The sequence below is a fragment of the Pseudophryne corroboree genome, chromosome 3 (genome assembly GCF_028390025.1).
Source record: "Pseudophryne corroboree isolate aPseCor3 chromosome 3, aPseCor3.hap2, whole genome shotgun sequence".
NCBI classification, from domain to species: Eukaryota; Metazoa; Chordata; class Amphibia; order Anura; family Myobatrachidae; genus Pseudophryne; species Pseudophryne corroboree.
In genome coordinates this window covers 405656421-405671323 of record NC_086446.1, presented here as the reverse complement: position 1 = coordinate 405671323, position 14903 = coordinate 405656421, and the positions used below count along the sequence as shown (strand labels likewise).

Sequence of the window (14903 nt, the reverse complement as noted above, 5' to 3'; positions counted from 1 at the left end):
GATGCGTGACTTGTGAGTCCATCGGCGGTGGTGTTTCACAATTTTTACTTAACTCTGCGAGGGGATAACGAGCTAGCATCTTTTTAGACAGGGAGAATTTCTTTCCTGGAGACTCCCAGGATTCCTGATGTATGTCAACTAAGTGTTCGGAGTGGGGCAAAAACGAATTTATTAGTTCTGACGCTTGAACTTATCTAGTTTCTTAGATGTAGCTGGAGGTTCTTCATCATCAATTTGAACAATCAGCCTGATAGCCTCCAAGAGGTCAGGAACATCCACTTGTGTCATAGATTCCCCATCAGAAGCATCAGTGTCTGAGGGGTCAGTATATGCGCCATCTTCATCAGATGAAGTATCTGAAACATGTGTGGATTGTAAGGAAGTAATAGCCCGCTTAGGTGACCCCTTGGTCTTAGTCGGGCGAGCGTTAGGATTTTGCTTAGCCAAAGACTGATTTAATTGCTGTAACTGAGAGGACAGAGTATCTTCCCATGGCGGATTAACTGCAGGGACAATATGTGACTAATGGCACAGGGGGTCCCATAGGGGGCGCAAGTCTTGTTACCAGCGTAGTCATTAAATTAGAAAATGTAGCCCACGGCGGGTCATGATTCGCTGTAGACTGACTGAGGAGTATAAAACCCCCAGTACCTGAACCATGAACTGCAATATTCAAGGCAGGATCAGCCATAGAATTATCACCCTGTTTAGCTGACATTATATGAAAGCATAACCGTACGGCAAAATAGTACAATATAAGCAGACAAAGAACCTGGCAGAAATCCCCCTATATATAGTGTGGCTGCAAGCAGAGCACACACGGAGGACTTAAGAGGTACTGTATATGGTGACTGTAATACACAGAGAAAAATACCACAAGAGTATATCCTGTGAAATACTATATTATATGAGAACCCTGATGCACTTAGCCCCCCTCAGGGTACAGAATATAGGGATAGCAGTATATGTGAGATACACGGAATGGAAATCACACAGCAGCTACCGGCACACACACAGTCACATGTACAATGCAGAAATTATCACAAACAACATTAGAACTGCACTGGACTAGCAATACTAAGTAACTGCACTACAAAGTAAAGCTATATATGTATATAGATATAACAGTGCACAGTAAATACTGGATGTATTTGTCAGGGTACTTGTACTGAATAGCCCTGAATGTATGCACTTGTTCTTAACTAACAGTGTCTAAAAGACATGTAGAATACTTAAGTGTCCTGTAAATGCTCAGCGCTGATGATGCAGGCGGCTTTGCTTTCTTAGCAGGAAACTCAGGAGAGCTCCATGCAGTGCACCCATCTTCCTCTGGGCACAGTCTAAAACGGAGGTCTGGAGGAAGGGCACAGAGGGAGGAGCCAGTGCACACCCAGAGTCTAAAGTCTTTCTTAAAGTGCCCATGTCTCCTGCGGAGCCCGTCTGTTCCCCATGGTCCTTACGGAGTCCCAGCATCCTCTAGGGCGTTAGAGAAATTAGGAAAACTACCAGAAGGGTGACTATTTTTTACAGCCACTGCACCAAGTGAGATGGTAAAGTATTGTCTCAGCTTAAATATTTCTAATACCCCTTTCGCACTAGCACAAAAGTCCCAGGGTGAGAGAATCTATATTGTTTGGTCAGTAATTATCCAATCTGCTTCCACAGACAGAAATCCTCAAAACATGACCTGTTGAGAAAATTAGAGGGCTACGGTTGAGACCCGTCAGACTTGGGCTCCAGGACTTAGGGGGCACCACGCAGTTGAATGTCGGGAAATAAAATGAAGTCTTAATTCGTACCAGGCTGGTGGCAGACCACTGGCGTACTTATAATAGGTACAGTGTGTTTGGTGCACATGGGCCCCTGTGTCCAGGGGGCCCATACCGCAACCATTTCTTAAACACTTACCCCTCCAGAGTCCCGCGCCAATAGCAGCAGTACTACAGAAATCAACAGGCGTCATTTTCATGGATATCTGCGCATGCACATTAGAGTCTGAGCCCTCTAGTGTTCAGACTCTACAGCGCTGCCGGCACAGTAAGGACAGTGTTAAGACAATTGCACTGGAAATTTGGGAGTGCCAGTGCTGCAGCTTTATACCTCTGGTATAAAGAGAGAAATTCTTATCAAAAAATAAATCAAATATCTGTCATGCAGAAATGTATGATTTCATTATCTATTATTCGTTATTTAAAAATCTTGCTACTTTGTATCCATGACAACACACTAATAATCTCAAATTTATTTATTTGCAATCTGACAAGTATTACTGGAACTGTACATTAGGCATACATTTTATAGATAGTGAACAAAGCATGTGAATATACTTTGAAGAGTCCCCTTACATATCCTTAGCCCAATAGACATCTCCAAATTATTTACAAGCTCTTCTTTTCATATATAGAACATATTTAACAGACTTCACAAGCCTGGGACATAACAGTAAAGAAAAGAAAATCTAGCACATATGCATGCACACACCATAACATTACATAAGAGGATTGGAGCACACAGAGTTGTGTGTCCTTGTGCGTTTAATGAATGTAATGTATGGTGTGTCAGAACACACTCAAAGTTCCCACCTGCTGCAGAAAACAACTAAAGGAGAGAAAACAAACCATTTACAAAAAGGTGGGCAGTAGGATAAATAGTTTCTGGTTTTCAAAGAATTGTGGCCAACCAATAAAAAAGCCATGGAGAAATCAAACCATTTCACAACATTGACATGTTAAAAATTCTAAATATCTGCAATAATAAAAACATTTTGTAACAAAACCAGATGTTTAATAAGCTATGGCATAACTCAAAAATTGTCCAAATGTTACTATAAAGTTTTCTGGGCAAATAGAAGACTGCTGTACATTTGGAAAATTATTTTTTGTCAACCTGGTTTAGTAAAGCATTGATGACCCAATTATACACACTGACAATATAAACGCAAGCATTGTAAGGCCAGCCATATAAGAACTGTATGCTGCAGAGGAAGTAAAATAGTTAAACAATTTTGCCATTGTATTAGAAGGGTTATATAAAAAAAAAAAAATCTTTTCTAAATAAGGCAGCAAAATTGTAGATTACTGTGTCCAACACACACAGGTTTCACTTAGTGTCAAGGAAAATATGTAAACATAAATGGGAATCTGCAGTAGCATAATCTACACTAGACCAGTAAGAGCTTGGTTATATTTTATAACTGAATAATTTTGGTTTGATTTTTTATTTATTTATTTTTTGGTCTTTTACCATTTTCAATTAAATTACAATGAAGAGATATCAGCTGTGTCTAAAATTCATTCTGCAGCAGATAAAACCAGCCCAAACAATGAACATTCATATTTCACACAACACAAAGTTAGTATGTGGGGAGGAGATGTTAGACTGGTTTTGCTGGTAAAGCAAGTGATGACAGCTATAGAAGTATTTCCCATTACGTAACAGAAGCCATGAGATTAAATAGTAAGAACATGTTCTCTATTAGGCACAAGTCCTGTGTAGTCTTTGATCCTCAGTGTTGGGTCCACTGTATGCTCTTCAAATCGATCCCGTCTTGCACCATTTCCCACAGGGGGCTGTAAAGCATACACTGGCATTAAACATTTTTAGAATACAGATGTACTTTTTTTTTATCATCCTCCTAATGTTTAACTAAATGGAGAAGATGGTGAATTTTATCTAATGAAATGTACACACTACTAAGACCTGCATCCCAATATCCTACATATTGTATCACTGTTTAAGCTACACACATGTACTTATATTGCAACACTGCATGATCATCAAGCTACAGGGTAATTTGGCCATTTGTGTAGTTGGCCAGATTAACCAGATTCAGTCATATGGTACTTGGGTCTAGCAGCCAAATTATTCAAGCTGACTAAAATAACAACCAAGGTTGGCGACTGGTTCATTCTCAGGTGTGGCACTTGTTTTGATGCCATACACACAGTGGTAATCAGGGCAAAATGGCTAACCAAGAGAGAGAGCTAGATTGAGAAATCAGTGCAGGAAGCTTCCCAGGTGTACATGTCTGACAGGACAACCACTATAAAAATCCACAAAATATCATCAAGTATTGACTTGGTGAGTAAGAAGAATTATAGTTTTAAAGCAAAAAAGATACTTAACATGTATGACATTGATGGACATACCTAGCGCTCACTTGTGTGATAATGTGATGATAGGATACTCAGAGAATATGAGGTTCTGGATAAGTGCAACTATATTCTTAACCAATTTATTGGTTCATACACGTGTAATGATTGGATCAGACTTCTTAATGGAAAACAAAACACACGTACGTACGTACGTACGTACGTACGTACGTACGTACGTACATACATACATACATACATACATACATACATACATACATATATATATATAACACATAGATAGATAGATAGATAGATAGATAGATAGATAGATAGATAGATAAAGAAGAAAGAGTTTCATCCGCACCAGGAACAATGTTACTGTTTTTCAAACCAGGAAATAGTGGTCCTATTTTACAAGGTTATGATCTCTTACTAATGATGACCACTTTTGTGGGTGCTACCGTCCAATTTAAATAACAGATTGAGGAATTTTACAAGAAAAAGAATCGGATTTGGGTAGGTGCACTTCGTCCCTTTAAATTTTATTGTTTAAAACACAATTTATTAGGTTAATTTTAAAATTTAGTTATTGACATGCCACCCTTTTCAGATAACCTGTGGAGCTTATGTGTTTGTGACTGTTCTGCCTATTGCTAGGCTGAATAGAGCAAAGTATTAAAGAAAATAAAGAAAAGATTTATGACAAGAATTGTGTGATAAAAATATATATGTGTGTTGGTGAATAAAATATTAAAAATATATCACTTGTATTCTGTTCTTTATTGTACATATTGTTAAATTATAACATCCCCTACTAACATTTGTGGCTCTTATTATTTGAACTTAAGAACTGAGAACCAATTATTTACATGCAGTGTTATCCTACAAATTGATACATTTGTATCCTCAGTTCTTAATACAGGCTTGTGTGTGTGTATCTTTGTATCCAACGTTTATTCCTTGCTGTTGGAGAGCTAAATCCCCTTTACAGATCTCTGATAAAGCTACAATTACATCAAATATAAAGTATACTTGGTTTGCAAAAGCAGATAATTAAATTGTGTACGTAAATGTTAATCAGTTTAAAATTCTGCAATGCTTACTTTACAAGTATAACAGTTATACTGCACTGGCTATCCAACCAGATAACTGACAGCTCTTTAGCGGGTTAAGGTTGGTAAGATGTGATTTTAGGTGATTGTATTATAAACAATGCTTTTATTAGCCTACTATGCAAACAGATTCATCACACCAACAAACTCCCCTCTATGTGCGCTGATTGTTTCCTGCGCACATAGATCAAGAGCTGTACAGTAATGCCACACTTTATATTACTAAACTCTATTTTCTGATAGACTTTGTGTGTGTGCTGCTCTTCTAGGGGTGGGCGTCCCCACTCGCACGAGAGCTGCTGCGGCTGTAATCACTGGTTTGATATTCCGTATTAGATGCCCCCGCCGTCGTCACCTCAGTGACTGTAATGGCGCTGTGAATATACACAAAGTTGCATAAAGCCTATAAGAACTTAAGTGATGTATGCGTGATAATTAAATCATAGAACAGATACAATGCAACCCTATGCGCATTTCGCTTTCCTAAAGGTTCGTCAGGGCTATAGTGGCTATATACTGTACTGATTTTTTTTTATATATGAAACGTGTATACTCTGTGTGACGGAGTCTGTATACAGAGCAGAACAGAACTTGTATTGGGAAAAAAAGCTGCAGCTGTTACTTTCCAGCACTTTGAAGACAGATTCAGAAACTCGGTCGCACACAGATATACAGGTCTCATATCAAATTAATCAGCAGAGTCTCCTTGTGCATCCTAGTCATACTGCGTTGTGACTTAGATGTGTTTTTGGCAAATAAGAGGCAAAAAAAAAAAAAAAAAAAAAAAGATAACTGATGCTAGAAGATTCTAATGCAACCCGGCGTGTTAAGACGGGATATTTGGCGTGACTGCAGCAAAGATGTATGAGGACACATCTGTACTCTGGCTCACTAAGCAATACACTCTTCAAAAGCTTATTATAAAACTCTTAATAAATTACAAGAAATACTCAATTGACAAACTGAGTAGGTTTACCAAACAAAAATGTGTTTACCATTAAGCTAAAAAGGAGGTCCCCATTTCCCTAGAGAAAGCCCTAGGCTTAACAGTCGACGGCTGGTTGCAGGTATGACAGGGGAACCCCATTGTCCCCCCCTGCTGTAGCATCAGCTGTCCCTGCTGGACAGCCTAGTATGGATTACTAAAAAACAGGAGGACCCCGCGCCTTTCTCTCCCCTCATTTAATTCCAGCCTACACTCAGAGGCCCGGGGCTGGATAATTATTTGGTAGTGAGGGGGCTTTATGAAGACTGAATTACAGCTTTACCATAGGGTAATGAACATTGAAAGTCTGTTATCCTTACAATCTAACAGAGGCAATCCATCATGTATGTGTTCCTCATGATGACCAACACGTGGAAGAATAAATTGTAAAAAGTGGGAACACCACAATGTCTACCTCATTTCTCTAAGCCGTTTCACCTCCAGGGTGCATTTCTTAACAGTATAATCAACCTCCTCTTCTGTTGTGAAGCGTCCAATACCAAACCTGAAAACAAAAGATAAAACTAATTTCCTCATTTGATTTGGATTACATTTCTGTTAAGATCATACTGCATATGTATACCAAAACTAATAAAATAGAGGTCTTGCTTTCTTTCTTTCTTTTTTCAACAAATCTCATAATTTACTGTAAGGGCCAAACTGTATTTTATAGGATATCCGTCTTGACACTCAACAAAAAAAGATTTATTTAAGTCAGTAAGTCACCCGTGCATGCATGCAAGTTCTAAACACAACATGGAAAACCAAACAAACACATTATTATAAAATAAAGAACAAACCTAATAGAGGAATGAGCCAAATCCTCATCCGCTCCGATAGCTCTTAAAACATAAGAGGGTTCCAGTGACGCAGATGTGCAGGCACTAGAAATGAAGGCAGAAAATAGGATCCATAACCAATGTGTGTCTATACAAGATTTTCATAAGTTTAATGCCTAAATATCTGCCGAGGTAATCAACCCATTAATACAGTGCCTTAAAAACAATTAAACTTTGACCTTTCTTTGGCAAAAAACATCTTGTGCAATTGCTGTACTTAAATACCTGCACTTTTATTCCAAAATAATTGCTGTATTGTAGCCAAGCCACATATGCACAAATAAACAAATACTTAGGTGCAAGTACTTAACCACAGAAGGTAATCTAGTAATAAAATACAATACAGGTTGAGTATCCCATATCCAAATATCCGAAATACGGAATATTCCAAAATACGGACTTTTTTGAGTGAGATAGTGAAACCTTTGTTTTCTGATGGCTCAATGTACAAAAACTTTGTTTAATACACAAAGTTATTAAAAATATTGTATTAAATGACCTTCAGGCTGTGTGTATAAGGTGTATATGAAACATAAATGAATTGTGTGAATGTAGACACACTTTGTTTAATGTACAAAGTTATAAAAAATATTGTCTATAATGACCTTCAGGCTGTGTGTATAAGGTGTATATGTAACATAAATGCATTCTGTGCTTAGTCTTAGGTCCCATCACCATGATATCTCAGTATGGTATGCAATTATTCCAAAATACGGAAAAATCCGATATCCAAAATACCTCTGGTCCCAAGCATTTTGGATAAGGGATACTCAACCTGCAATATGGTGACACATCAGTAGCAGTTAAGGAACCATCAAATCAATATTTAATATTGTATTGAATAGCAAACCTGGAAACAACATGTAGTGTAATAATATAGGTTTGTGACAAAGGTGTGAAAGTGTAATACTGATATAGCCTAAATGGTATACTGCATGCTATTTACTTAAAATACTGAACAGACCCACCATGACGAGTAACCTGCTTAATGCCAGGAGTACACAAGCATATTGCCCTGTAGCAAAATAGAAAAAAGACAATCATCATTTGTCATACCTTCCAGAAGAGAGTGCAACATCTTTCAAAGCCATCAGTAAACTCTCCCCCTCCACGTAGGCAAAGGAAAGGTTTATACAGCCTGCAGAGAATGTATACATTAGACACATTTCCATTTAATAGGAAAATCATGTAGAACACATAAGTATCTGACCTGGTCAGCACTTCCTCTTATGTGAAACTTGAGTGAAGCATCACAAGTGATTGAGGGAAAATAAGATTTTACTTACCGATAAATCTATTTCTCGTAGTCCGTAGTGGATGCTGGGACTCCGTCAGGACCATGGGGAATAGCGGCTCCGCAGGAGACAGGGCACAAAATTTAAAAGTTTGACCACTAGGTGGTGTGTACTGGCTCCTCCCCCTATGACCCTCCTCCAAGCCTCAGTTAGGATACTGTGCCCGGACGAGCGTACACAATAAGGAAGGATTTTGAATCCCGGGTAAGACTCATACCAGCCACACCAATCACACCGTACAACTTGTGATCTGAACCCAGTTAACAGTATGACAAACGTAGGAGCCTCTGAACGGACGGCTCACACAATAACAACCCGATTTTTTTGTAACAATAACTATGTACAAGTATTGCAGACAATCCGCACTTGGGATGGGCGCCCAGCATACACTACGGACTACGAGAAATAGATTTATCGGTAAGTAAAATCTTATTTTCTCTGACGTCCTAGTGGATGCTGGGACTCCGTCAGGACCATGGGGATTATACCAAAGCTCCCAAACGGGCGGGAGAGTGCGGATGACTCTGCAGCACCGAATGAGAGAACTCCAGGTCCTCCTTAGCCAGGGTATCAAATTTGTAGAATTTTACAAACGTGTTCTCCCCTGACCACGTAGCTGCTCGGCAGAGTTGTAATGCCGAGACCCCTCGGGCAGCCGCCCAAGATGAGCCCACCTTCCTTGTGGAATGGGCCTTGACAGATTAAGGCTGTGGCAGGCCTGCCACAGAATGTGCAAGTTGAATTGTGCTACAAATCCAACGAGCAATCGTCTGCTTAGAAGCAGGAGCACCCAGCTTGTTGGGTGCATACAGTATAAACAGCGAGTCAGATTTTCTGACTCCAGCCGTCCTTGAAATATATATTTTCAATGCTCTGACAACGTCCAGCAACTTGGAATCCTCCCAATCGCTAGTAGCCGCAGGCACCACAATAGGCTGGTTCAGGTGAAATGCTGAAACCACCTTAGGCAGAAAGTGAGGACGCGTCCGCAGTTCTGCCCTGTCCGAATAGAAAATCAGATATGGGCTTTTATACGATAAAGCCGCCAATTCTGACACTCTCCTGGCTGAAGCCAGGGCCAGTAGCATGGTTACTTTCCATGTAAGATATTTCAAATCCACCGATTTGAGTGGCTCAAACCAAATGGGATTTGAGAAAATCCAAAACTACATTAAGATCCCACGGTGCCACTGGGGGCACAACCGGGGGCTGTATATGTAGTACTCCTTTTACAAAAGTCTGGACTTCAGGAACTGAAGCCAATTCTTTCTGGAAGAAAATCGACAGGGCCGAAATTTGAACCTTAATGAACCTTAATGGACCCTAATTTGAGGCCCATAGACAATCCTGTTTGCAGGAAATGTAGGAATCGACCCAGTTGAAATTCCTCCGTCGGGGTCTTCCTGGCCTCACACCACGCAACATATTTTCTCCAAATGCGGTGATAATGTTGTGCAGTCACCTCCTTCCTGGCTTTTACCAGGGTAGGGATGACCTCTTCCGGAATGCCTTTTTCCCTTAGGATTCGGCGTTCAACCGCCATGCCGTCAAACGCAGCCGCGGTAAGTCTTGGAATAGACACGGTCCCTGCTGAAGCAGGTCCCGTCTTAGAGGTAGAGGCCACGGATCTTCCGTGAGCATCTCCTGAAGTTCCGGGTACCAAGTTCTTCTTGGCCAATCCGGAGCCACGAGTATCGTTCTTACTCCCCTTTGCCGTATAATTATCAGTACTTTTGGTATGAGAGGCAGAGGAGGAAACACATACACTGACTGGTACACCCATGGTGTTACCAGAGCGTCTACAGCTATTGCCTGAGGGTCTCTTGACCTGGCGCAATACCTGTCCAGTTTTTTGTTGAGGCGGGACGCCATCATGTCCACCATTGGTCTTTCCCAATGGACCACAATCATGTGGAAGACTTCTGGATGAAGTCCCCACTCTCCCGGGTGCAGATCGTGTCTGCTGAGGAAGTCTGCTTCCCAGTTGTCCACTCCCGGGATGTTCGTGCATGGAATCTGCCGAATGGAATCGCTTCGTAAGAAGCTACCATTTTTCCCAGGACTCTTGTGCATTGATGCACAGATACTTTTCCTGGTTTTAGGAGGTTCCTGACTAGATCGGATAACTCCCTGGCTTTCTCCTCCGGAAGAAATACCTTTTTCTGAACAGTGTCCAGAATCATCCCTAGGAACAACAGACGTGTCGTCGGGATCAGTTGGGATTTTGGAAAATTCAGAATCCACCCGTGTTGTTGGAGCACTACTTGGGTTAGTGCTACTCCGACCTCCAGCTGTTCTCTGGATCTTGCCCTTATCAGGAGATCGTCCAAGTAAGGGATAATTAAGACGCCTTCTCTTCGAAGAAGGATCATCATTTCGGCCATTACCTTGGTAAAGACCCGGGGTGCCGTGGACAATCCAAACGGCAGCGTCTGAAACTGATAATGACAGTTTTGGACCACGAACCTGAGGTACCCTTGGTGTGAAGGACAAATTGGAACATGAAGGTAAGCATCCTTGATGTCCAAGGACACCATAAAATCCCCTTCTTTCAGATTCGCTATCACTGCTCTGAGTGACTCCATCTTGAACTTGAATTTTTGTATGTACAGGTTCAGAGATTTTAGATTTAGAATCGGTCTTACCGAGCCGTCCGGCTTCGGTACCACAAATAGCGTGGAGTAATAACCCTGTCCCTGTTGTAGGAGGGGTACCTTGACTATCACCTGCTGAGAATACAGCTTGTGAATGGCCTCCAATACCGTCGCCCTGTCGGAGGGAGACGTTGGCAAAGCAGACTTTAGGAAACGGCGAGGAGGGGACTTCTCGAATTCCAACCTGTAACCCTGAGATACTACCTGCAGGATCCAGGGGTCCACCTGCGAGTGAGCCCACTGTGCGCTGAAATGTTTGAGGCGACCCCCCACCGCCCCTGAGTCTGCTTGTAAGGTCCCAGCGTCATGCTGACGCCTTTGTAGAAGCCGGGGAGGGCTTCTGCTCTTGGGAAGGAGCTGCTTGTTGCAGTCTCTTACCCTTTCCTTTGCCTCGGGGCAAATATGAATGTCCTTTTGCTCGTTTGTTCTTATAGGAACGAAAGGACTGCGGCTGAAAAGCCTGCGGCTTTTTCTGCTGGGAGGTGACCTGGGGTAAAAAGGTGGATTTTCCGGCCGTTGCCGTGGCCACCAGATCCGATAGACCGACCCCAAATAATTCCTCCCCCTTATACGGCAATACTTGCATATGTCGTTTGGAATCCGCATCACCTGACCACTGGCGCGTCCATAAACTTCTTCTGGCAGATATGGACATCGCACTTACTCTTGATGCCAGAGTGCAAATATCTCTCTGTGCATCTCGCATATAAAGAAATGCATCCTTTAACTGCTCTATAGTCAGTAAAATACTGTCCCTATCCAGGGTATCAATATTTTCAGACAGTGACTCCGACCAAGCCACGCCAGCACTGCACATCCAGGCTGAGGCGATTGCTGGTCTCAGTATAACACCCGTATGTGTGTATATACTTTTTAATGTATTCTCCAGCCTCTTATCAGCTGGATCCTTGAGGGCGGCCGTATCTGGAGACGGTAACGCCACTTGCTTTGATAAGCGTGTGAGCGCCTTATCCACCCTAGGAGGTGTTTCCCAGCGCGCCCTAACCTCTGGCGGGAAAGGGTATAATGCCAATAACTTCTTTGAAATTAGCAGTTTTCTATCTGGGGTAACCCACGCTTCATCACACACTTCATTCAGTTCCTCTGATTCAGGAAAAACTATCGGTAGTTTTTTCACACCCCACATAATACCCCTTTTTGTGGTACTTGCAGTATCAGAGATATGCAAAGCCTCCTTCATTGCCGTGATCATATAACGTGTGGCCCTACTGGAAAATACGTTTGTTTCTTCACCGTCGACACTGGATTCAGTGTCAGTGTCTGGGTCTGTGTCGACCGACTGAGGTAAGGGGCGTTTTACAGCCCCTGACGGTGTCTGAGACGCCTGGACAGGTACTAACTGGTTTGCCGGCTGTCTCATGTCGTCAACCGACTTTTGTAGCGTGCTGACACTATCCCGTAATTCCATAAACAAAGCCATCCATTCTGGTGTCGACTCCCTAGGGGGTGACATCACCATTACAGGCAATTGCTCCGCCTCCACGCCAACATCGTCCTCATACATGTCGACACACACGTACCGACACACAGGGAATGCTCTGATAGAAGACAGGACCCCACTAGCCCTTTGGGGAGACAGAGGGAGAGTTTGCCAGCACACACCCAAGCGCTATAAATATATATAGGGACAACCTTAATAAGTGTGTTCCCTTTATAGCAGCTCAAATATTATAAATATCGCCAATAAGTGCCCCCCCTCTCTGTTTTTACCCTGTTTCTGTAGTGCAGTGCAGGGGAGAGTCCTGGGAGCCTTCCTCGCAGCGGAGCTGGGCAGGAAAATGGCGCTGTGTGCTGAGGAGAATAAGCCCCGCCCCCTTTTCGGCGGGCTTCTTCTCCCGGTTTTTTTGGAACCTGGCAGGGGTTAAATACATCCATATAGCCCCAGGGGCTATATGTGATATATTTTAGCCAGAATAGGTATATTACATTGCTGCCCAGGGCGCCCCCCCCAGCGCCCTGCACCCTCAGTGACCGCTGGGGTGAAGTGTGCGGAGAGCAATGGCGCACAGCTGCAGTGCTGTGCGCTACCTCATGAAGACTGAGACGTCTTCTGCCGCCGGTTTCTGGACCTCTTCTCTATTCGGCATCTGCAAGGGGGTCGGCGGCGCGGCTCCGGTGACCCATCCAGGCTGTACCTGTGATCGTCCCTCTGGAGCTAGTGTCCAGTAGCCTAAGAAGCAAATCCATCCTGCACGCAGGTGAGTTCACTTCTTCTCCCCTAAGTCCCTCGTTGCAGTGAGCCTGTTGCCAGCAGGACTCACTGAAAATAAAAAACCTAACAAACTTTTTCTAAGCAGCTCTTTAGGAGAGCCACCTAGATTGCACCCTGCTCGGACGGGCACAAAAACCTAACTGAGGCTTGGAGGAGGGTCATAGGGGGAGGAGCCAGTACACACCACCTAGTGGTCAAACTTTTAAATTTTGTGCCCTGTCTCCTGCGGAGCCGCTATTCCCCATGGTCCTGACTGAGTCCCAGCATCCACTAGGACGTCAGAGAAATTCTATTTATAATAATAATAATAATAATCTATAGGTAGCTGTGTTTGCTCAGAAAAACCAAACATTTGATTTAATATCCACAATTGTGCACCACATCACCTGTACAATAGTTTCCATATAATGTCCTCAGTTTATTGCCATTCTTTCTTAGTAAAGAATGGTGTGGGTTTCATATATTGCAAAAAAATAAATTAGAGTACTATCACTACATCACGGGTTGAAAAATATATTTTAGAAAGGTTAAAAAAAAAATGTCAAAACTAGAAAACATTGTACAATGTTACAGAATTAACTTTGTATTGTCTGGAAAAAGTTTAATAGGCTTCAGTTAAACATCAACTCAGATTATGTAAAGTCAGACATATGCCACAAATTCAGATTTTATACCTGGGTAATGTTGGTTGGGGTCTCCATTCATCATAACGTCTGGAATATTACTCATTATATTCCTGACCAGTAGTTCTGACAGATAGCTGATTCTCTTGTGATCATACTAAAAAGAACAAAACATCACTAAAATAAAAACTAAAACCTAAAAAGGCACAGCAAAGTACCACTAAAATAAAAATCAAAACCTAAAAGGCACACAATAGGAAAAAAAACAACAAAATATGGTTGTTTTTCTCAAAATAGTTGAAACCACAGGTCTGTGACTTTTAGGATTATAATACCATTAATAATTAAAAGGGAAAATCAAACCATAACAACGAGCAGGAAGTGACAGTACCCGCAGTACTTGTAAATATAGTCTATCTATAGTCTAACTATGCTATTGTCCACTAGAAGTGAAAATGCAAACTATTTAAATTGGAAGTAAAAAACAGATCATTTAGCGAACATATCCACAGAATAAAAGAAATGCCTGTACAAAAGTACAGTAGGTAAAATCCTTGTATTATCTACTTGTTGGCTAAACAAGGTTTTGGGAGATTGCTGGTGTTCAGTATATTATTACAGTGCATCAAGAAAGTATTCACTGCGCTTCACTTTTTCCACAATTTGTTATGTTACAGCCTTATTCCAAAATGGAATAAATTTATTTTTCCCCCTCAAAATTCTACACACAATACCCCATAATGACGAGGTGAATTTTTTTTTTTTTTTTCATTTTTGCAACTTTATTAAAAATAAAAAAAACTAAGAAATCACATGTACAGTACATAAGTATTCACAACCTTTGTCATGTAGCTCCAAATGGAGTTCAGGTGCATCCTGTTTCCACTGATCATCCTTGAGATGTTCCTACAGCTTAATTGGAGTCCATCTGTGGTAAATTCAGTTGATTTAACATGATCTGGAAAGGCACACGCCTGTCTATATAAGGTCCCATACCTGACAGTGCATGCCTGAGCACAAACCAAGCATGAAGTCGAAGGAATTGTCTGTAGACCTCCGAGACAGGAT

General features: G+C 41.7%; 1 protein-coding gene across 1 annotated transcript in view; it reads right to left on the bottom strand.

Annotated features, from left to right (window-relative positions):
* Positions 1–2230: 2230 nt before the first annotated feature.
* The window catches only part of NFS1 (NFS1 cysteine desulfurase), a 78325-nt gene continuing 65652 nt past the window's right edge, over positions 2231–14903 (bottom strand). Inside the window, exons 9-13 of the mRNA XM_063960164.1 lie at positions 13887–13992; positions 8087–8168; positions 6992–7075; positions 6607–6696; positions 2231–3569 (exon numbers count right to left, since the gene is read on the bottom strand). Of these exons, the coding sequence (XP_063816234.1) occupies positions 3506–3569; positions 6607–6696; positions 6992–7075; positions 8087–8168; positions 13887–13992 (426 nt within the window). The 3' untranslated portion in view covers positions 2231–3505. The remainder of the gene's footprint in view (positions 3570–6606; positions 6697–6991; positions 7076–8086; positions 8169–13886; positions 13993–14903) is intronic.